The 23,424-nt window shown below is 43.3% G+C and overlaps 1 protein-coding gene across 1 annotated transcript in view; it reads right to left on the bottom strand.

The window, feature by feature from the left end:
* Positions 1–23,424, bottom strand: part of LOC117543764 (cadherin-4-like) — a 226,082-nt gene that overhangs the window by 16,285 nt on the left and 186,373 nt on the right. The window contains 4 exon segments of the mRNA XM_034212320.1: positions 2,795–3,048; positions 3,520–3,705; positions 9,235–9,372; positions 18,937–19,109. Coding sequence (XP_034068211.1) covers positions 2,795–3,048; positions 3,520–3,705; positions 9,235–9,372; positions 18,937–19,109 — 751 coding nt within the window.

The raw sequence follows: 23,424 nt of genomic DNA, 5'->3' as shown, positions 1-23,424 counted from the left end.
ACATGGTTATTGGCAGCACTCACGGTAAGTCAATTCACTGGTGAGAGGGTCGCTGTAATTTTTAACACAACTTTATACTGGATCATTCGAATGATACGTTTGTGCAATCATTAAATTAAGATTTTGTTCAACGCATTTTCGGGTGTCAGCACGGATTTTTTTACAAAGGCAACCAGGTCCGACCTCAGCCTCTCAGAGACTTCTTGTTTGTTCCTGAAGTCGCTGCAGTAAGAGCAGTGATTTCTAACTTTGATGCGTGTCACCTACAGAAAATAAAACTTCTTCACAAAATCCAAAGGCACATAAATAATCAAAAACAAATGATCTCAACATCCTTGAATCTGAAGATTAAGTGGAGATTTAAAGACATAGGGAACATATATTGTTTATGAAGGTTTCAAAATCTTATTTATAATATGTGGTTTGGTGATGCAATAAAGTTATTCGATTGATACTACATTTCCTCGTTTCTTTTTATGAAGTGTTTTAATGGGTTGAGTGGGAGGTAATTCTATTTCCCTTTAACTTTATCATTTAAAGAGTGTAATTTGTTTCAGGGCCTTTAAGGTATTCAGAGAATACCCTGGAACACTCAGATAAAACAAACAAAAAATCGATTTAATTATATAAATAAAATGTAATAAAATATAATAAAATGTAATAAAATGAATAAATGAGAATCGTATCTGTGTTGTTGATCTGTAATATTACAGTGTTACGTTGATTTGTTTGTCCTTCTCGGACCATGCTACGCATTTCAGTGGTTTTGTGTTAGAAAAGAAAGCAACCAATCAGATCTTGTTCTGGGTCTCTGGGTAGAATATCCTTCAACCAAGGTATTCTACATCCTTGATCGAATGCCCTGGCCGTTGCACTGAATGAGAGCGTGCGTTTGGACTGACAGTTTGATCAACCAATCATATATTGATTTGTAGCCAATGGGCGTATTCTTTCAGAGTTCCCCTCGGTTCCAGGGTACTAGGCCCGCTAGTTAACTGGCTCGAGACAGAGGATCTACTGTAGATGAATGCGACGAAGCAATTCATGCCGTTTTATTGTTTTTAACGTTGAAATGACAAGTGGAACAGGTGAAGATGAAGTTGTTGCGGAATTGTTGTGAGTACCTTTCAAAACGACAATTCAGTGAAAAGACGGACATTATAATGCTGCGGAGGGCGGCAGGGGGTGTGTGTGTCTACAGAAGGTCCGGTTGTGATAGACACGGTTCGCCACTGGTTTCCGTTAATACTCTATTTAGTTACAATAAAATAAGATATAATTAATATAAAGACAATTTGAGATTAGAACAAATCTGACTGATTGAATTTGAGTTAAACTGGTCGCCCAGAGTGACAAAACAACAGAGAAAAAAGCCCGGCTGCAGTTCTCCTAACATTGTACAGCGATCAGGAAGGATCCATTATTAGCCTGAGCTCTGACTTTGTAACACTGATCATGAAGCAAAGGACCGCTTTATGCGGTGAGGGTCAGATCCAGTGTTTCATGTTTTTAGCTGAAGAGCTCCTTCAGCCGGTGCTATTCAGAGACATCCAGGAAGAGCGTGGCCCTGCTGCAGTGAGTTCTTTAAATGAACTGTTACTCAGGATGTTGAAATGATGATGTGCTGCTGATGCTTTTGTTGATTGGCGCCAAATACTAGTACAGTCATCTCTCTCTAGGTCGTCCTCAGACGAGCCCTCCATCGTTGCTTCCAGTTATCCCGGTTCTCCATACATCTGGCCAGTTCATTGGTACTTTGTGCTCCTACGTCATTCTTGAATACGTCCACGTATGTTTGTGCGGGACGTCCTCGTGACCGATGCCCAATGTCATACTGATGTTTATAGTATAGTGCTATCCCCTCCCCTTCATTTATTTTGCCTTGGGATGTGTGTGTCTGTCCTATGTGAATGATGGCACTCAGTTTCCCCCCCCGGAGGATTTATACGGTTAATCGTATGACACATGGCGGCATTAGCATAGTGGAGTTAAAGAGCAAGGAATTCCCCCAAAACAGAGATAAAATGAGAGTGAATATTGAACTTACAGTCATCAGATGGAAACAAGCAATACTTGTAGGAGCTAGATGTGAAAATAATGAACTGTTCCTAACCAATACAACATGTCAGTTTTTAAGAGAATTTCAGCTTAAGGTGCTGTCAAATATGGAGAGCAATCACATTCCTCTTTAATTATCACACACATGTACATGTACTGAGCACAGCACACATAGGCAAGGCAAGTTTATTTATATATGACAATGACAATATGTCATTTCAAAGTGCTTTACAAAACAAATTTCACATAGTGAAACTTAGTCTCTGCATTCAACCTGTCCTTGTATAAGGGGCAGCAGTGTGGGTCTGGTGCTTGACCAGGCAGGGCCCCAGGAAGTTATATGGAATTCAATCTACCAGAATATTCTCGTGTTTGGTCCGTTCTGGGACCTAAACCTCGACCCCCCGGTTCCCCCACAGACTTGGCCCCTGATATGCTGATCAGGACAGTTTTCTTATGTTGTGCCAGTTTGTTGATGTAGGACATTTGACAAACTAGAAGGGTTATCAGTGAGCGTTGACCTCTGCAAAGGCCAAGTGCGCTATCTCGCCATGTTGACAAAAGTGAAAAATAGCTTTATTATCCATATTTGGATCTTCTTCAAAATGTAATAATAGCTTCCTTAGCCCATGCTATATCTTTTAACCAAGTCCCATGAATATTGGTAGTTTTTCCCATATCCTGCTCACAAACAAACCCAACTGAAACCATAAGGTCCTTAGCGTAGTTTTAGTACCTGACAAACTGGTGGATGAAGTGGTCGGGGTCCTGAGCAGCGAACACGGTCAGAGTGGTCCCGGCCGGCACCCCCTCCTCAAAGCGAATCAGCTTGGGGTTGACAGGGAAGACTGGAGGCTCGTTCACATCCTGGACCGAGATGGTGACCCCCGCTGTGGACTGGAGCGAGGACTGGATGCCGCTGGCCAGGTGGGCCTGGTTGGAAACCACCACGGTCAGCATGAAGGCGCGATTCATCTCAAAGTCCACGGGCTAGAGAAGCACCAAGGAGAGAGAGTGGAGGGGGGATGAGTATAGCTGATTGCACGATTCATACTAACTGTGCTCCAATTTGAGTGTGATTCAATCATCAGGCCATAAGACTGTTAAACACATGAACTTTTGAAAGAACATCCATAACATTCACCTGTTTGCAACTTATATATATCAATATTCCAATTACTTGTATATAGACTATTCTGCACTATTTCTATTATATTCTATTTTATTTTATTTACTTGCACTATTATCCGTTTCATTGTGCTGCACTGTTGGAGGAGCCTGTGACCTAAGATTGTCATTGTCATAACTACACTAACTATGTACATATGACAATAAAAGCCTTGAATCTTGAATCTGCCACCAGAGCAGGTGGAAACATGCAAGACGTGAATAATAATAGATAACAAAACACAATGTTTGTAGAGAAGCCTTAATGATTAGCTTGTTTTATTTTTGTATTACCTTGACCACCGTCAGCATGCCCTCGTTGGTGATGGGGTTGGTGCGGATGGTGAAGTGTCCCGAGGGGTCTCCGCTGACGATGCGGTACACAGCGTTCCAGTTGGGGCTGTGGGGCTGATCCCTGTCCAACACCGTCAGGTTGGTCACCACCACATTCACCTTGTTCTCCGGCACCTCCCCTGAAAACTACAGAGGGGGAGGGAGCGGGGGAGGGAGCGGGGGAGGGAGCGGGGGAGGGAAGAGTTCATGTTAATGATGTAGCTCAAGCTACTAATGCATGTTAATACGTTGATTTATTGAAATTATTCACATTCCTTGCGTCATCATCAAGCATTTTCTGTTATTATGAAAACAAACCACTTTTAAGGTCAGGTCAACAATGCTCATTACACAGAAAGTGGTAGCAAAACAAATAGAGGAGAAATTACACAAACAAGAGACCGAGAAGACATAATTGTTTCAATGTGGATAATAGAGAATCATATCTTCCATTATGTAAATGATGTCCCTCTTTTCCACGCCATGTCTTCTAATACGAAACTCTTATTTGAACTAATGGATTTGAAGTGTTTACCCATTTAATTTAGACTCTGTGCATTCACCAAATCTAGCTCTTAATAAGCAATTAGATAAGTACTGTAATTAAGACAGCGGTAGGAATAATCTTTGGCTAATGATCTTCATTATTTTGCAATCTCAAACAACCCCCCTCTGAACTTACTCTGGAGGAAACTTGGTTACAGCAGCGCAGCCTGAAGATGGGTTTACAGAACAATAGTATTCATGTCCTTCTCTATAGGGGTTTATCAGAGGGATGGGCACCCGAGAGAGACACACACACACACACACACACACACACACACACACACACACACACACACACACACACACACACACACACACACACACACACACACACACACACACACACACCACACACACACACACACACACACACACACACACACACACACACACACACACACACACACACACACACACACACACACACACTAAAAGCTCCCCTTGTCAGGCAATAATCCGTGTTTCCTCTTGTGAAGCTTTAACTTGTTTGGGGGGTGTGTCTGCCAGCTGCTGTTCACTTTAATGGCTTCATCATCGTGGGATTGAAGCAGCGTCCAACCCGATCCAAAACATCCTCTCTTCCTCCTCCTCCCCTCCCCTCCCCTCCCTCCCTTCCTCCTTGCCCACTTTCTCTCCTCTCCCCTGCAGTACGACCACACTGATAAGCAGAGAACAAATTAAATATGCACTTTCAGTCGCTTGTGTGTGGGCTATTCCATTTCATTTTCACCCCAGGCTTTTGCAACAAACACCACCACAAACTTTCCAGGCTGCGCTGTCAGACGGCCAAATGGAAAACGCTCTCAGAGGCAAACACAATGGTGCTGAATGTAGGGGAGGACGCTTCCAAAATGGCCACTCTCACTAAAATGCAATGTGGACCCGTTGATAAGCCACTAGAGACACAGACTTTAGTTTCTGATGGGTTTTGTGGCTCTAAAGCAGGGGGAACTGGAGTGTTGACAAAAAAGATCCAGTTGTAGGTAATCATTGAACGGGAGCTTGGTGAGAAATAAAAAGAATCATTAAACTTGAATTTGAGCTGCTAGGTCACAAAAGGTTTTGTCAGGGTTTCAGGATCTAGCTTTACGGGGCTTTATACACATTATGTGCTTCGTCTGTTTAAACATTCAACAAGGAGAAAATGTTAGGAACAGAGCGAGCTTTTTCAGCAGCATTAAGTGATGTCGCTGTGACCACCTTTAAAGGTGGGGTAGGTAAGTTTGAGAAACCGGCTCGAGATACACTTGTTATATTCCATGGAATGCTCTTAACATCCCGATAGCAATGAATATCTGAAGTGCTTTGACAAAAAATCCATTAAAAATATCATCTGTGGAAGCTGTAGTACTGTAAAAAGCACGACCAATCATCTGAGCCGGCCCGGCTAAAATAACTGGATGGCCTACCTGCCTGTCAGCCTTCCATCTGTGCACAAACTTATCTCGTGCCCTCATTGGTCGTGTGCTCGTTCGTGTGTGTTGGAGGAGGGGCTCTGTAAGGAAGTAGCAGATTTCTTCCGGCTGTGTATTTTCAAATTCTAGCGCACTCGAGCTGGTTTCTCCAAAAGTACCTACCCCACCTTTAAAGGAGTTGATTTGAGAAATAGTTTTGATATACTGACCATGAATTAACTGAGCAATAGTTTGTATATAGTTTAAATAACACCAAAGTTGGATAACAAGAACAACTTTCAAACTCGAGAAATGAGACCATTCAAGGAGCGCATGAATGCACCATTGGCCAGTGTCTGCTTTCAAGTGCCATTGTTCTTCCTTTGAAGAGTTACATAGTCTTGCTGTTGAGAACTTGTGCAGACAAAAGCACATTGGCATGGTGTGTGTTAGGGGCACTGAACCTCCCAAGGTCCCCACCATTCAAAGCATAAGCATCATCATTGAACAATGAATTGTCATCCCTTCAAAACCCATGTAAGGTTGCATCATTTCTAATTATTGCTTTTAATATTTTAACTGTCTATAAACACGGCTAGCCTTCAAACGTTTGAGCTGCAGTCCAGCGAGGGTAAATCAGTGTGGTTACAGCGCTGTACAGACCTCCAATTATTTTGAATATGCATCAAGGTGCACTGCATAGCAAGGGGAATAAACTACAGCATTACTGACAACTCATTGAGCAAAGGAAAATGTTCCATGTCGGAAGGCATAGCTAAAATAAACTAAAGGAGGCCTTTCTTCTTCCTCACGATGTCCTTAGAACAACCACTAATGATACATGGCAGCATTACTTACTTATACCAATGCTGCTACCAATGAAAGACTGCCATCATCACTTGAGATTTCTCTATAGTGTGATATAGTTACTGGAAACAGGTGTCTACCCTCTCTCTCATTTTTCAATGCAGAAATATCAAGATGCTTTTCCTAGCAGCCTCTCTTTTAACACACATCAAAGTCAAGAATAGGGAAGAGGAAAATAATCTCTGGCACTCTGCAGCTCTACAGGTGAATTACAAATAGCAGTCTATTGAGGTCTTTAAGCCTGTGTGTGTGAGAGGTTAGCATTGTTTCGTGGAATCTAAATAACACTTGGTTCACTTTAGCAGGGGTTTGATACACTTAGATACTTTGATTAGGTCAATAGTTGCAAATAACATTGTCTTTATCTACCACATAATGACAAACGGAGCAGTAACATTGAGTGGTGTGGTGTAATGAATAACACATATCTTTTTTAACCATCAGCTTGGTTTACGCCCCCGTAAGCAATTTTACTTAATTAGCACGCTTTTGTTTTCTTTATGCATCCCGTAGAGAGAAATGAATTCTTCTCGCATCTGTCATGCACAAATAATTACTGAACTGCTCCAAGACTAGTTGCTTGTGTGGGAAGCACCATGCAAAGTAGAGATTGACAAAGCAGCGGAAATGGCATCTGGTGGAGGAGGAGAATGTCTGTGCCGTGGGAGAGCTGCATCACTGTTTGCGTCTAAGTGAAGGACCAAAAACACATTTATACTCATTTGTACTTCTGAGTCACAGGCAACTGCTACGTTGCTGACAGGCTCAGGCGAATTATATACTCAGGAGGGTTGAAGGGAACATAATGAGGCTCTGAAGAAATGACAAACATTTATCACAGCGTGCGTGAACATACATTACATGTCAAGGACAAAGTACAATGTGTTTCTTTTATGTCTTTTGAACGCTGCATGTCAATTATCTAATTGTCTGGCTAGCGGGAGGACTAGACCCGACTCTCGCTGTGAAGAGTGGTGACGGAGCCAGGCCCACAGACGGGGGACGGAGCAGTTCTGAGCCCTGACAACCGGGGATCTCTTATCAGAGCGGGCGGCTGGATCTGTACTGGCATGCACGCTGAGCACGGCCCCGCGGAGGAGGAGGAGAAAGCATCTGTCTCTCTCTGGAATCCCAGATATCTGAGCGTTCAGTTAAGGGACAGCTGCAGTCCTGCAGGTCTGTCAGCGTTTGTTATTTTGTCCTGTGACCATGCTGAGAACAGAGAGCTCTCTATGGGCCTTCCCCTGATTTCAGCTGATATCTCCTCATCAATAAGGATTTTGAATAAGGACCATCAAATCAGAGGGTCCTGCGATTGAATCAGCTTCAGCCTTCAGGCCAGACATTCTTTTGTGCACCGGTCAATCATCAAATCAAATGCAGAGCTAAATCCCAGGTGAAATGTACGTTCAATCCAATCCAACTTTATTTATATAGCACTTTAAAACCTCCAGACTAAAGTGCTGCACAGAGATATATATAAAATATAAAATCACACAGCTCAGCTCACAAAACACAACATAAATACATTTAAAATAAAAGATACCAACACAAAACAAACCAGAATAAACGTAACAATTAAAAAATTAAAAACAGCCATATAATAAAAACAATAGACCACTGAAAGCAAATAAAAGCAACAATCTACTTGTTTACGAATGCTAGGAGAAGAGGTGGGTTTTAAGACGGGATTTAAAAACAGGCAGTGTGGGAGCCTGTCTGATTAACACGGGCAGGTCGTTCCACAGTTTAGGGGCGGCAGCAGAGAAAGCACGGTCCCCTCTGCGCTTAGACTTTGTTGTCGGCACCCTCAGGAGCAACTGATCAGCTGACCTGAGAGTGCGAGTGGGCGCGTAGCTGTGTAGCAGCTCAGAGAGGTAGGGCGGGGCCAGGCCATTGAGGGCTTTAAAAGTAAATAAAAGAGGCTAGAGGCTAGATTAGCGTTAGAGGCTCTTTGGTGATCGTGAGGTTTATTTAAATGTTTGTTCCCTTGTATCTTGTTTTAAATATCTGTCCTTGTAAATGATGCAAATGGAGCTGCTTTGATGCAAGAAAGACTTCAGACCTGATCTGACAATAAAGTATTATCGTATCATAATAACCTTTCCTAACTCCATACGTAACCACAGACACTGTTGTAGAAAAGTAGGGCTTCCTGTCACACCGATGTGGAGGTATCAGGGACCAGGGCCAGATGCCTGCAGACAAACCGTGGCCCCCAGAGGCCCCACTGGCAGGAATAACACAGAGAGGGAAGGAGGGAGCAGGACGCCTCCCATCACCAAAACTTATCTCGATGTTCTTTCAGTGACGGTGCCTTTTCTGCCTCTCCATATGTTGTCTTGCTGGTGTTTCTTTATCTGTCTCTGTGTGGGTTTATATTCTTAATATCCTTACACTGCATCCTTGTCAGCTGTTGTATTTACATTCCCTTCATCTCAATGTGATCCAAAAACACATTTCAGCTGAGTTACTGTTGCGTGATTGTTGTCTTTGACACGGACCAGATAATGTATTTTCTAATAATATCTGACAGCAATGTTTTCCTTTGGAGGTAGCCTCTTCTGACTCAGAGTATTACACCCTCATGTGCTATATGTAGCATATTCTATGGGACAATGGGACAGTGACCTTAAAAGCAGCTGCTACAATAGCGGATACACGCTCAGTGATGAGGTGAAAAACCGCAATATCCACTCAAAATATGGAAAATAAATCTATTAAAAGCAAAGGAGTAAATGATAAATATACGGCTACTCTCCAATGTATAATTAGGAGCTGTTCAATTCATTGCTGTGACAGCTGCAAAGCCAAGGCACCAGGAGGGAGCTGCTGATCCTGAGGAACAACAACGAAATGTAGGACTTACCGTTCTGACTGTCAGCTCTGGAGGATTGTCGTTGATGTCGGTGATGCTGATGAGAGCGGTGGCTGTGTTTGACAGCCCAAAGTTTAGGTTGCCCTCCATGTCAGTGGCCTGGACGATGATGGTGTACTGGGACACTTTCTGTATAGAGAACAAGAGGCAGAAAACACACTCAGAACCCTGACACAAGACTGATTCAGCAACTCAATATATTTACTATTTGACCATGACGTAGTGAATGCATGATAAAAACTCCCTCCATCTACAAGTACACATCTTCCTTTTTTCTACTCACTCACAAATGCTTGGTTTGTACTTCCAAAAAGTGACATTGTTATATTTGTACATTTTCCTACCAATTATTACATTACATTGCATTTAGCTGACGCTTTTATCCAAAGCGACTTACAATAAGTACATTCGACCAGGAAGACACAACCTTGAAGAAAACAGAATCATATAAGTACATCAGGTTTCATAGAGCCAAACATTTAAAGTGCTACTCAACTGGCTTTAGGTAAGCCAGTCCTTTATTAGTATATAAGTGCTTCGTTAATAGTTCTAACGCTCGAAGTGGAGTCGAAAGAGATGAGTTTTCAGTTTGCGCCGGAAGATGTGCAAGCTATCTGCCGTCCTGATGTCAATGGGGAGCTCATTCCACCATCTTGGAGCCAGGACAGCAAACCCACGTGTTTTCGCCGATGGGAACTTGGGTCCCCCTCGCAGCGACCAATGTCCAGCAACACAAGCTATGCTGAAAGATTTATGCTAAAAAGACTGCGCAAGTGTCGTTCTAGCACGGAGTTACCGTAACAAATAAAATAGAATGGATATTGAGCAACCAGTCTTGTCAACATTCATTTACAGTTATTTGAGATTTAGTTGAAAGCACTTTACTTGTTCTGATAAATGTGTATTTATATGTTATAGATCTTTAACTGAATTTAAGTCAAGGTTGATTTCCTGTTTCATTAGTCATTCCATTCCAAACTCCTCGATACGAGGAAATATATCATCTGTCCTCTCTCACGATTACATAGTCTATATGCAAAAAGGCTGCATTACTTTACGTGGGTATATGTGCGAACAGTGTATGACAATAGCCTGACTCACTCAGCGGAACAACAGTCCAGCAGGAATCTGTTAGATAGCAAACAGCACACACACATTTACAGACATTCACAAAGTTGCAGGAAGGGAGCACTGTGTTGATAAAAGGCCCATCCATTATTGCCTAAAAGTCTTGGCTTTCCGCTGTGGGAGCAGAACAGGATCATCACTCATTTTAATGGAGGCGCCGCCACTTTAAAATTCGCCACAGTGCAGCGGATAATACCAGGAGGTGAATGGGCCTTATTTAGTCCAGTTACAGTGAGGGGGAGTCAGTCGCCCCAGAGTCTACTGCAGCGCCATGACGAGAAACACTTTCAGACACAAACCAAGCTTCAGAGCGGCAGTCCAGCATCGTGACACTGTCCGTGGTGCTGAAAGTTCAGTCTGTCCCCAGGCTCACCATTGTAAGAAGATTCTTTATGTGTGTGTGTGTGTGTGTGTGTGTGTGTGTGTGTGTGTGTGTGTGTGTGTGTGTGTGTGTGTGTGTGTGTGTGTGTGTGTGTGTGTGTGTGTGTGTGTGTGTGTGTGTGTGTGTGTATGCTTCCTGACAGTATAAGCCTCTCTGCTTTGTGGTCTCTTTTTCTTCATATTAATCCTTTGGCTCAAACCTCCTTTGTGTCGATGCAAAGAAAGCCAGTGTACGTCAAGGACAGGCCAGTGCTTGGCGCACACGGCCGGCTGCTTTGTTTAGCATCCACAATGCGTCACATTGATGGTATGGTCTTCGTTAGTTGCTAGGCTAGTTTCGCCACATTGACCACACTTTCTATCATGTTGACAGCCAGTGGCACTGATGTCAGGGTCTGCCCGAAGGAACGAAAACAAACCCAGGCCTTTTTTATTATTTAGTCATGGCTTTTTTTCTTCTTCTTTTGTTCTGTTCTCTTCGTTAACTCACATTCTGTTCTCTTTTGATCTCTCGCTATCTTTCAGATGGCATCTTGGTTGCTCAGTGTTCTCCGCCTGTGTCTTCTTTATCGGTCTATCTCTCCGCCTGCCTGTCTCTCTGCCAGTGTATCTCTACATCTCCTCTCCCGCTCTCGCTATTAGTTCAGTCGTGAAAGATGCAGTTGATGTTCAGATCAGACAAACCATTGAGGTCATTTAAAACACCCAGCTGGAGCCATTTAGCATCTCTCCAAGTCATTATGAACAGCACAGACATGTTAATCTGCACCAAACCAGCCCTATTAATGAAAAGTCAATACTGGCTGCCCTTTATTAGACTCATAATGAAATATCAATACCATCTTCCCTCATAGAGCGCGTCAGTAAATAGAGCCTGCAATGAATGTGACTCTCTGCAGCCTCATTTAGATCCGGTCACATGCATCAATCTACAAATACCAGCAGATGGCTTTAGGAAGCTAATCGGCTGCAGCTCTGATGGACGCCTTTTTTCTTTTTGGTCAGGTGAGGAGACATGACTGGAGCTGAACCAGCAGGTGGAGCTGTCTCACTCAATTAGACGTGGCTGATGCGTCCCACCCTGCAGTGTAATACTACTCATCTGAGACTAGTTGTGAGTTTATGGCCCTTCTAACACACACACACACACACACACCACACACACACACACACACACACACACACACACACACACACACACACACACACACACACACACACACACACACACACACACACACACACACACACACACACACACACACACACACACAGTATCGCTCTAGTGAGTGAGAACAGGTGGGACACTCTTTCACTGGATGTGCGTACATCGAACACACACAGAGCCAAGCGCACTCTGCTGTCCAAAAGTGACTGCCCGAACAAGCCAGTAAAAGGCTCTCTAATGACTCCTACAGAAGTGCTGAACAGAAAATCTCTCTGTTAGATTAGAGTCCAGCGCTGGCAGGAAATGTAGCCCCTTGTAACACGACCAGCAGCAACAGCCCACTCTTGGCCCCACACAGGCCGAGAGTCTCACAGACTTCATCTGCGGGAAGCTATACGTGATCATAGGCCACAGAAACAGCCGTACCACCGGCAACTCCACCAACACAATCACTTTTTCTCTCGGGGACCAAATGAGGTCTTTACCATCCGTGAGACTGGAGAAAGTAATAGGAACCTGGCTTCAGGCTATCAAGGTTAGCTTCTCAACAACTCAGGCTGAGCAGCAGTTAGGGCGGGAGGAAAGAACTGGCTGCTCGTGGTTCGTAAGTAAATGGACTCCTGTCAGACTGTCAGAGAACAAAGTACAAAGTCCAGGCAATAATGGTCTGAACATTTACGGAGATGTTTAACAAGGAAATGGAAAGGAGCGGATTGCGGGTAAAATGCGTGCAGTGGTGAATTAATGACATCTGAGCTCAGCGTGCATTTTCGGTTAAAGGACCACTCAAAAATGGTTGAAAGAACAGAGGAATGGCGAGTGAGAGACTTCGTTTGAGTGCTGGCCTGCCAGGCTCCTAGTGGCCACAGTCATTAGCTTGTCACTTACAATCTGCCTCAAACGGCCCAGCAGTGGAAGCTAAAACTGTAGAGACCAGCTCCCCTGCTTTTCCTGACTCAACTCTCTCTACCTCAACTCTCTCTACCTCAGTGAGTAAGTGAAGTCCCCCACTAGTTTCACTTCACTTACTCGATTTCATTTGATGCTATTCATCTCCATTTCCTTTGATTCCAATCTAGTTGAAATTATTTCAGTCCAATGACACACAATTGGCAAAAAAGTTATTTCCTATGTTTCTCCAGTAAGTACCAACAATATGCAGGAAGTCTGTTTTGTCTCTCTCTCTGGGATGTCTCTCACACAAACAGCTTCACGCTGGTTCAAAACTCACTGTTCCCTAGAAGCTGTTCTCCGAATCTCATTCACTCAGATATGTAGGTAGTGTAAATATGAGATACCAATTCCAGATAGAATATAGTTAATTAGATACGCCTCCACATTTACAACAGAGTCAGTCCCATTGGTCTAATAAAGGCTGTGAGTCACATATTAATAAAGCGACTAGAATCAAAGGCGCAGACTGGGCAAAACGTTCAGTTAATCGTCCAATCGAGCCTCCCGATACAATATTTGCATGCTGTTGCCGGACCTGATGGCTATACTTAAAGTAGGGAAATGACAGTGAGGAGCAAACTATGCAAGCAAGATTGCACTGTTAGTCAAATGACATCTTAGAGCAAAAGAAGAAGAGCAGCAATCATCTGTACATCTCCTGATATGAGTAATGTGGAAAGATAAGCTTTCTGAAGATGTGCTAGTGGTTCTGGGAGATCTTAGATAAGCCCTGCGGTGCTCTGGACTAAATGTTTAGAACGGCATGCTAACATGCTGATGTTAAGGTTTAATGTTTACCATGTTCACAAGCTTATTTTAGCATTAGGCATTCGTTTTGCATGTAACTAAATATTAAGAATGTTTTAAGAGCTAATCAAAATGCTAGATAAGAAGTCGGGGGATAGAAACAGTTATCCTACATGACATCCTCGTGGATTCATCTTCTTATTACAGACACATGCATTTCCTAACATTCGGTCTATATGCTGTAAAATGTATGATCTCTTCGATTTACACACGGCATCTATTGCACGTCTGTCCGTCCTGGGAGAGGGATCCCTCTTCTGTTGCTCTCCCTGAGGTTTTCTCCCATGTTCCCTTTAAACTGTGGGTTTTCTCTGGATGTTTTTCCTTGTACGATGTGAGGGTCTAAGGATAGAGGGTGTTGTTTTTCTCATACTGATATTCTGAACAATCTGTGCTGTTGTATTTGCTGTAAAGTGTCTCTACTGTAGGCTATTTTTATTATATGTACAGCACTTTGGCTCGACCAAAAATCGTTTATAAATGTGCTATATAAATAAAACTTGATTTGAATGTCTGCACCCAATTTCTTAGGTTTCTCGCTATGCACCAAAATGCTAAAGCAACATTCTTTGTAAGAGAAAGTCAAGAAACCCAATTCTGATTCAGATGATCGTTTTATTGTGAATGGTAGAAATCTCCAGACGTGTTCCAGCAGTTGCTGCAGCATAGTCTGATAGGTATACAACCATTTGCAGGATATTACTGATCTGTAAAGAAAAACTTGCTATAGCTTTCAGATATGGTGACACTGGTGTAATTGGTACACAGCATGCTTTTGCAGATCAAGGTGAGGTAGTTATATTTCTTTTCACCCACAGTCTTTACAGGCTCCAACATTTGTGGACATAGTTGATGAACTATATTGCAAACAGTTGAGATTAAACTCTTTAAAAAGTAGGCAGGTGTCAAAAAGTCATCAAGGGATTGTCCATGGGAAACGATAGGAAGAGCATAGTATAAAAGTGTTATTTTTCTGAGGCCAAAGCACCTCAGCATCGTCTAAAAGAGAGTGCTGAAAACATGGTTTGTACTAGAATGGAACAATTCAGGTGTTTCTGAAGACCCCATCCAATACTGGCTAGGTGCACATAATAAGGAGGACTGGATAGCAGTCAACATTCACCTACATGCATCATTAACAATCCTCCATGGCTCTGCTTTCTGGCTCCTGGAGCTTTGGTGCTATAGCAGGGAGTTAACATAACTCAGTGTCTCTGAAACAATAAAGCCTGAGACCCATTTAGGAAGCCTGCTCTCAGCCCGTCTCCCCAGTCGGGCTAATAGAGCCAGGCTGTGGGCACTCATGTCCTTGAGGCAGTCCAGGCGATGTCCTAATCGTCAGAGAGACAGGCCAATGCAGAGCTGGCACACGCCCTGTGGACGGCCTGGCGCTGGGCCATTCCACACCATGCCGCGCCAGACTGATCCCATCCAGGGCTCATGGGAGATTGAGACAGGCTGGGGTGATGAAAGACAACAGCTCTGCCTGCCAGTGGAATCAGAGCCATGGAGGGAGGGCACAAAGGGAGAACATCCACGCCAGCTGTGGCAACCTGACATCTCCCGCTCGGCTACCTGCTGCTGCACCAGAGCCGTACTTCATTAGAAATGTATTTCTTCCATCCATAGAAGACTGACAGACGAGTCTATTTTCAGAACAGCGCATGTGCAAAGAAATATACACAACACCGTGTAAACCCTAACCTAAAACTAAAGAAGCCATAAAGAAAAGAGAGGCATTTCTGGTCCTTTCTCTAGGTCTGATCTCAATAGTTTTCACTAGTGCTTATAACTTTATGACTTAATGTCATAAAGTCAGGATTTACTCTCTTTGTTTCATAGTTATTTTGTTGTATCTTTGAGAAAGATGAAGGGAATAGTATTTGTAGGATCAATTTCTAGTTTATAAATGCGAAGTTGGAAAAAGTTTTTTTCTGTATTAGTTTCTCAACTTTGGCCACACTCAAAAAGCATCCATTTTTTCTTAGTAACACACATGAAATGTACTTTGTGTTTAGTATTACAAAGAATAGAGATTTTTTTTAGATCAGACTAAGGCAATGTATCACTAGAGAGTCATATCACTAGAATTATTTTTGCCTCATTGGGTTTCCATTTACACCAACACCGCCTGCAATTTAAATGACGTCCCTTCAACCTTTTTCAATGTAGTCCATCGCAAATACAGAACAGAAATCCACACCCATATAAAAACAGCCGTTTTAAATCTTATTTAGGTTGTATGGATTCAAACACACGTGTTTGCTGTAGCACAGCTTGTTAGCCGGTGGGCTGGAGCGCAGGCAAGCCTGGGAGGTCAGGGGGGGTCAGGGGAGGAGAGGGGTTGCGGGCGGTGAGCTAGGGAAAATAATTGGTATTCAGCGGTGTCAGAGGTAAGTCATTCCTGACTAACCTCCGTGTACCCCTTGGTCTCCTCAACATGGGAGAACCTGCCTCACCCCTTAATTAGCACATGCATATTCTAATTAGACACCGGCGTGGTGAACGAGGGTGAGTATGTGCTGCGAAGGTGTTCAGTGTCCATAAAGTGAGTATACTTATTAATGAGTGGCAGCTTGGGCACTCCACTCACGTTGCATTCAACTTCGTCATATCTGCTACTCCTGACTGTGTGTGGGCCTTACTGCGTCTACACTACAAACAGAGCATCATGGGAGTGTGTGTGAGCGAACACGTGCCCATGTGTCTGAGCGCGTTTGTGTGTTTGTGTTGATGACCTTGAGAGCAGGTGGGTGAACTCCCAGGTGTGTCCCAGTTTTAGTGGGAGGATCAGAGGCAGGTGGGACTGAGCTTGGCTTGATGTGTCCAGATTAATGAGCTTTCTCTCACGCACATCAGCTGCTACTGCTGCCGCCTGGGCCAAAGCTGGAAACAGGGACACAGAGCTGGCGAGCATTCACTAGACTCATTCATATTGTCCCACAAATGTACAACGCAAACCTGCCAGCTCAGTAAAAAAAAAAAAATTGGAAGAAGAACGAGCATTGATGGAGCGTATTCTTCTTGTAATCAAAACCTGGTTTTGTTCTTGAGATTTCTAAAGTAATTATTCTTCGAATACGCTCGCCCTACTGTGAAAAATCCTGTTTTTATTTTACAAAGTGTTGCCTGGCAGGGTTTAGTGTCGAGATGGACCAGCGGGAATTCTCAGAATATAAAATTATGAGACACACTCACGATACCTTTAATGTCGGTAGTAAAACCAGCCATCCTAAATTACGAGGATGAGATTATCTTCATAATGGCGGCATATTGAATGAGTGAGAGAGAAGAGAGAGAGAGAGGAGAGAGAGAGAGAGAGAAAGAAGAAGAGAGATATCTAGCTATGAGCGAGAGGAACGAGCGCGAGAGTAGCATAGATATAGATAGAGAGATATAGCTAGGAGAGAGAGAGAGAGAGATAGAGCTATATAGAGCTCTAGTCTCTCTCTATCTCTCTCTATTTTTTTTTTTGAATCCGCACTTCTGCAGGATGACATCAGCTCATGAAACACTAAATCCAAAAGGCACCTGACGCATCTTGGGATAAACAATTGTCGACACTGCGTGACCTTCCTCATTAGTGGAGTGAGATGGAAGATGGAGCAGGGACGGTGTGTGTTGTGGTGGTGGGTTGGCAAACACATCATCAGTGGATGAGACAAGACAAAAGATGGCAATGAAGAGAAAGCTCCCGCAACCTCGTCAGCAGAGAGGTGCAGGATTCGTGAGGCCATTATATCTGCCCTGCTTTACACATGGAGAAATACACATAATAAATAATCCTGTCATTTGTACACAACACGAGAACAATCAAATGGAAAGTATGAATTTGTTTTGCGATTCTGTGTATTCTGGTTTGGTTTATATTTCTCTGAAGGCCGGATGCTGCTAAAAGTTATCAGTATTTGTGAGGCAGGAAACTCTGGAAATAGCAGGTTACTATGTTATAGATCTTTGCATCCAGGCATAGCAAGCTAATGAATACCGGTAAAAAATAACATTATTTATCAGATTTTCTGTGAGGATTTGACAAATACTTTGTAAAATTAAGTTGATTTAGATATTTTTTTACTCACAATTAGATATTTTTTGGTGAAATGATGGCCAACATGAACAGACCCGATAAAGGCATTCCAACTAAGACTTTGAAAGCCGACCCCACACGCCTAACTGATTTGAGGTTTCCCTGTTTATGGAGACACAAGCTGCTGGGAAACATACTCAGAGCTGTGGGTTAGCACAATAGGTCATACACAGCATGACTGTAGGTATTCTGGTGGCTAGTTAGACATTTGCTCATTATTATATGCTCATTCTCTTTATCCTTTTATTATAAAAACTGTAACCAAGATAAATGTATCTAGGAGGCTGAAATGAACGAGAGGTCGCAGCATCATATATTTTCACATTACATGTCACTTGTTAGACGCTTTTATCCAAAGCGACTTACATACTCAATACTGTGGGCAATCCCCACAGGAGACATGCTGACTGCAGTGGGGTTTGAACCTGTGACCCCCTGATCCGAACACCAACCCACTGCACCACACGCCTCCCTTATAAAACACAAATTGTGGTCTGCACCCGAAGGTACAATATATTTAGGATTTTAACTGAGGTGTCTGCAGTTGGCCTTGGGTCACATGTTTTGTAAAAAAAGTAAAGGTTAGTAGACTTAGGGATGTAAGTGAGGAGAGTGCTTTTCATAAACTCCCTAAAATGAGATATGAATAGCCTATGCAACAAATCTTTAGTCTATTGTTTGTCCAAAACATTTCTGTCAGGCTAAGAGCTGCACCTGACAGGCAGCATCTCTCTATTTCTAGCACTATCGGCTATAACCCTCCAACACTGCAGCTCCGGTAACATCGCCCATGTGTCCTACCCACAGCTCCCATGGGGTCAGAGTCCGTGTCCCTGCCTTCATGTAATGGCTTGGAAACAGCTAGCCTCACTCTGTTCAAAGGTACAAAAAAAAAAACAGCAGCTGTATCGCATAGGCTACTTATTTGTCTCTCTCCTTATTTCCTGCCTCTATGGCATTACATCCCATAAGACGAATAGGCAGTACATTTAATTGTAGTGACATTTGCTGCGTGAGTACCAGAAGCTTCAATTTGCGCTGGAGGGTTTAACCCCTGGATGTATAAACCGCACCGCTGAGTCACTCAACAGTCTCTTATGGCTGGGTGAACAGAAGATGATCAAATGGTGGGAGTCACAGGGACACGATGCACACAGCTGACACTGACCTCTCTGTCCAGGCCGGCTGCCACGGTTACTATGTCTCCAGTCTCACTGTTGATGGTGAACATGTTGGGGATGGGGCTGTGGGGGGTCTGCGAGAGGATGCGGTAGCGCACCATGCCGTTAGCGGTGGTCGAGTCGTCCGAATCCGTGGCTGTCGCCTGCATCACAGACGAGCCTGCGGAGAGAAAGTTAGTTTGTTAGAATTATCTGGAGGACGTACATCACTGCACTAAAGGAGGTCAAACCAGGAACAAAACAAGACAGGAAAACCAGTGGGAGGCATTCATTAAAATACAAAGATGTGCTTTTCAAGGTCCTTTGCACACATAGATTTAGAAAAATAAATATGGCAAAATGTCTTCCGATACCAGTAATGAATTTGTGGGAAATATCAAAGAGAAGTATAAGAGCTCTAAGGAAACTTAGAAGGACAACAAACCCATTTATAAACTCGAAAGTCAATCAGACTTTGCAAATTGCTATGACATTCTCTCTTCTTCGGCGAGCAACTTTTAGAGTCAGGGCTATTACAGAGCAGAGAACAAAAACACAAACAAAACCTGTTAAATAAGCCCCTATTTTAAGCTTTGCTGCCATCTGTATACTTAGTGCAGCAAAGTTTCTACCTCTGCAGAGTCCATTTAGTAATGAGCAGCGCTGGTTCTTTTGCCATTTCCACCATCCATTATTTCAGCCTTCACCGTGGCTGCCCTTAATGCTCCGATGCTCTCTACCTATTTGTCTTAGAATCACGGATAAACACTGCCATCGAGGGCAGACAGCACAACGACGGCGAGCAGAGGCTGTGTGTGTGTGTGTGCGTGTGCGTGTGCAAGGAGTGTATATATGTGTGTGTTTACTTGCAGGTGCCTGTGTGTATCTGTATGCGGGTGCGTGTGTGAGTCTTCACGGCACGTATTGGGGTGAGAGGCTCTGTGTCACCGCATCTTCCCGAGCAGAATTATTGATTTGCACGAGTTTGTCAGCTGGGCTCACAAATTCGACGGGCAATTAGGAGCACTTTGTGTGAGGAACAGGAGAGATCACCTCGCATCCCTCGCAGGGTTCTGTGAAAATGTCACTTTCCATCAGGTAGCCATTTACAGGCTGCTGCTGCAGACCGAAAATACTGTCAGCTTGCAGGGGAAGAGACGGCTAGAGCACTAACATGCTAGAATGAGAAGCTATACAAGTAGAGAATAACTACAGCAGTCGGGAACATAGGAGCTGAAGTATAAAAAGCCTACGGGGAAACAGAGAAAGGGAGAGAGTGGTAATTATAACACCTACAATTTAATACATTTCTGGATGGTTTTCTGTTAAAGGGCACCAAAAAGCATCTCAGCAGCTAATGCATGAGCACTGTGGTTACCTCTGTAGGCACGACAGTGGGTGGTGGGTGCCATGCTGAGCAGGCACAAAGCCAACAATGTTCAATTATCCCTTCAAAAGCAATCACACATTTTCCTCAAACATTACAGCTTGTATGTGTACAGCAAAAACAAGTGTGCTTCATAAATGTAAAAGTCTCAGCTAAAGCAGGAGAGCTGCTGGACTCAGATGTGGCGTTCCCTCGTGGGTCAGAGCAGTTCCAGGTGTCTCTATTCCCATAATTGTGTCTAGATGGCACCATCATTCCTGTGACAGCCTGTATGGACAGGATAATTGTAGCCTCAAATTCCATTTCAAACGTCATTAAGTTTCAAAGCAGGATTTGTCACTTTGTCCAGAAAGGAAAAGAGAAGAGAACGACAGGAAGAAAAAATAACAATTATGGCTATTCCACCGGGGACAGCGTCAATATATAATCAACCCGTCCAGTCCCGTAGGGGGGAGAGGACGTGCTGGATCACATGTCAGCGCTGCCACCTTTCATTCCAGAGAGGAAGATTCAGTGATATGATGATTGTGTGCTTTTGGAAAGAGGGGAGGCCATGCCTGAAAGGGTTAATCTCGGAGCCTGTTTAATTTCTCTTTAATTTGAACACTAATTCCAAATCCTAATTGCTTTTTCACCCAAAATCGCTGGAGCTGAACATTTAACTGGTGGCAGGCGCGCATACTGTTGGCCATTTTGCTCACGTGACATGCGATCACCGGTGAGGTCTTTCTGCTGCCGAAACATTAGTCAGCCAGAGTCAACATCTGCCTCCCAATTCAAAGGGAAGATGGAGGGAGGAAGAGGAAGATGGATAGACGGATAGAGCAGTAACAGGCTGATAGACACACAGATGAAAAGATAGGAAGCAGAGGAGGAAATTGCAAAGCCGAAAAAAAGCAAAAATGGAGGGATGAGAATAGAGGTGGAGTGTCTATAAAGACCACTAAAAAGCAAAAGTACAAGAGGAAGTCAGGGAGCGAGCCGGCAGGGGCTGGACGGTGTAAGAGGATAATAACTCTCATCAGTGGAGGGAAGATAGAGGTTGAAAGAGTGGCCACGGTACAGTAGATAGAGGGTGAGAAGGAGAAGTAGAGGTTGAGAGGTAGGGGAGGAGAGAGAAAAGGTTGGAACCTGGTGAATCTTGTGGGAGTGATGAAGGGGAGACGACAGGTGGTTCACTCAAGAGCCTCTAGTTGAGCCCACTACTCCCAGAGACTCAAGACACGGTCAAAACCATTAAAAAAGCCACTATGAATAGGGTCAGGGAAAGGCTGCATTCATAAGTGTATCAAAGGCAAGATTAAATCAAAACGAAAGCTATGACTGAGGGTCTCCTCCTCTACTGAAGGGACCAGGGTCTGAAGCAACTGCCAGTGTAAAGGGCAAAAGAGCTGCACAGGGACTCTGGTCTGTCCCACAGAAAGGTAATATACCACTACTGTGGATGGGAGCTACTTATTTCTGAGTGTCAAGGGGTTAGTCCATTTTTGGCAGTCGGAGCTCAAAAGACAATCATCTTGGTTGTTGAACCACCTGAAAGAAAGGTGACAAGTAGCTCTTGTTTGATTCTTAAAGTGGGCCCTTCACGAGTGACAACTTCAGTACTCAACCTGAGAAAAAAAACCAGTTCAATGTCTTTTGTGTCTTTGGTTGACATTTTCAACACAATGTCATTAGAGTTAGCAGCTTTGACTTGCACTAAGAGAATTGTAGGATCCAGTATTTGGGGGCATGACCCAGAGATTAAAGGTTGAGTTATCTTAACCTCTGCATCATTGAATTTCACTATGCTTAATTAAATCTGTCTTGCAAGTCTGACAGATTATGGAAATCTATTTTGAATTTATAGGAGCACTTTTGGTTAAACGAAAAATCTCTTAAACTGAAAACTAGAGAGTCTAAAATATGTTCTTGCTTTTGAGTGGCTTTTTCCACATGGATGTCTTGGCTAAAGGTAGAACTTATTGAACAACCTTTCTCTGGGTCCAAGCAGATGTAAACACCTGCAAAATCCCAACAATGCAGTATCTTAGCTCAGCATCAAGCAACACCTTTCTAGCCAGAGATTTTTATATATATTTATGTATACATCATAATAAATTATTGATTAATTGATTAATATGTTCACTTTATTGAAAAAATAATCTTTTTTTTAATAAGCCTGTATCCGGGGTAATAAAACTGAAAGCAGTCCTGATTGGCAGGAAAGGAATCAACTTTTTTATTAATACCGTGTCCTGATTGGTGGGAAACGGTTGCAGGATATAAGAAAATTGTTTGCCAGGCACGCAAACATTTCACTGTCAAAGAGCCTCAAGCGTAAAGTTGAAACCGCAGTTTTAATGAGGAATGGACGGATAAATACGCATTCATCATGCCATCGCTCAATAAGGCTTCACCTGTTTGCCTTATCTGCAATGAAACGGTCGCTGTTGTCAGGCGTCATCATATCACAAAGCATGCAACTTTCTCACTTTTTTTGTTCTCGTGCGGGCCGGATGAGAATGTCTGGCGGGCCTGATGTGGCCCGCAGGCCGCCAGTTGATGGTCACTGCACTATACTAACAGTCTGATTTAGTATAAGTGCAATTAAAGCAGCAACACAAACGACTCGAATCAAACCAAATGAATGTTTGGCTATATAAGCATGTTCCCACCTTTTTGCAAAAAAAGTGATTTATCAGAGGCGCAGAGGAGAACTGGTAGCTTTAACCCTAAACCTATAAGTGTGTGGGATTATCCAGAGTCCGATGCTTTAATGTTGAGGAACATTTATCTAACTGAGTTTTTTCACAAATGGTTTTCTGTCCAAACTAAATACCCACTACTGTAGCACTCAACAAAAGGTCAGATGATGTTTTGCCAGCGTGCCAAAGGCAAAACACACAGCAAGAGAAAACTCACTGAATTACAGACGCTTGTGGAGCTGAGTAGTGAAGGTGATAAGACTTTCTATCTACTTTATAACACGTATAGCTACAGGTACAATGGATTCTGTCTTTCGCATTTGTTGTGTGTGTCACAGACACAGAAACAGTCCTTTATACTGAGGTGGTAGTGCTAATCGCTGATGCTCTGTGCCAAAGAAAGCTGCTCATGTGGCCCTGAG

Source organism: Gymnodraco acuticeps, unplaced genomic scaffold (assembly GCF_902827175.1).
Source record: "Gymnodraco acuticeps unplaced genomic scaffold, fGymAcu1.1, whole genome shotgun sequence".
In the NCBI taxonomy this organism is placed as follows: Eukaryota; Metazoa; Chordata; class Actinopteri; order Perciformes; family Bathydraconidae; genus Gymnodraco; species Gymnodraco acuticeps.
The sequence above is the reverse complement of the archived record's forward strand: the minus strand, read 5'-3'. Positions and strand labels throughout refer to the sequence as shown.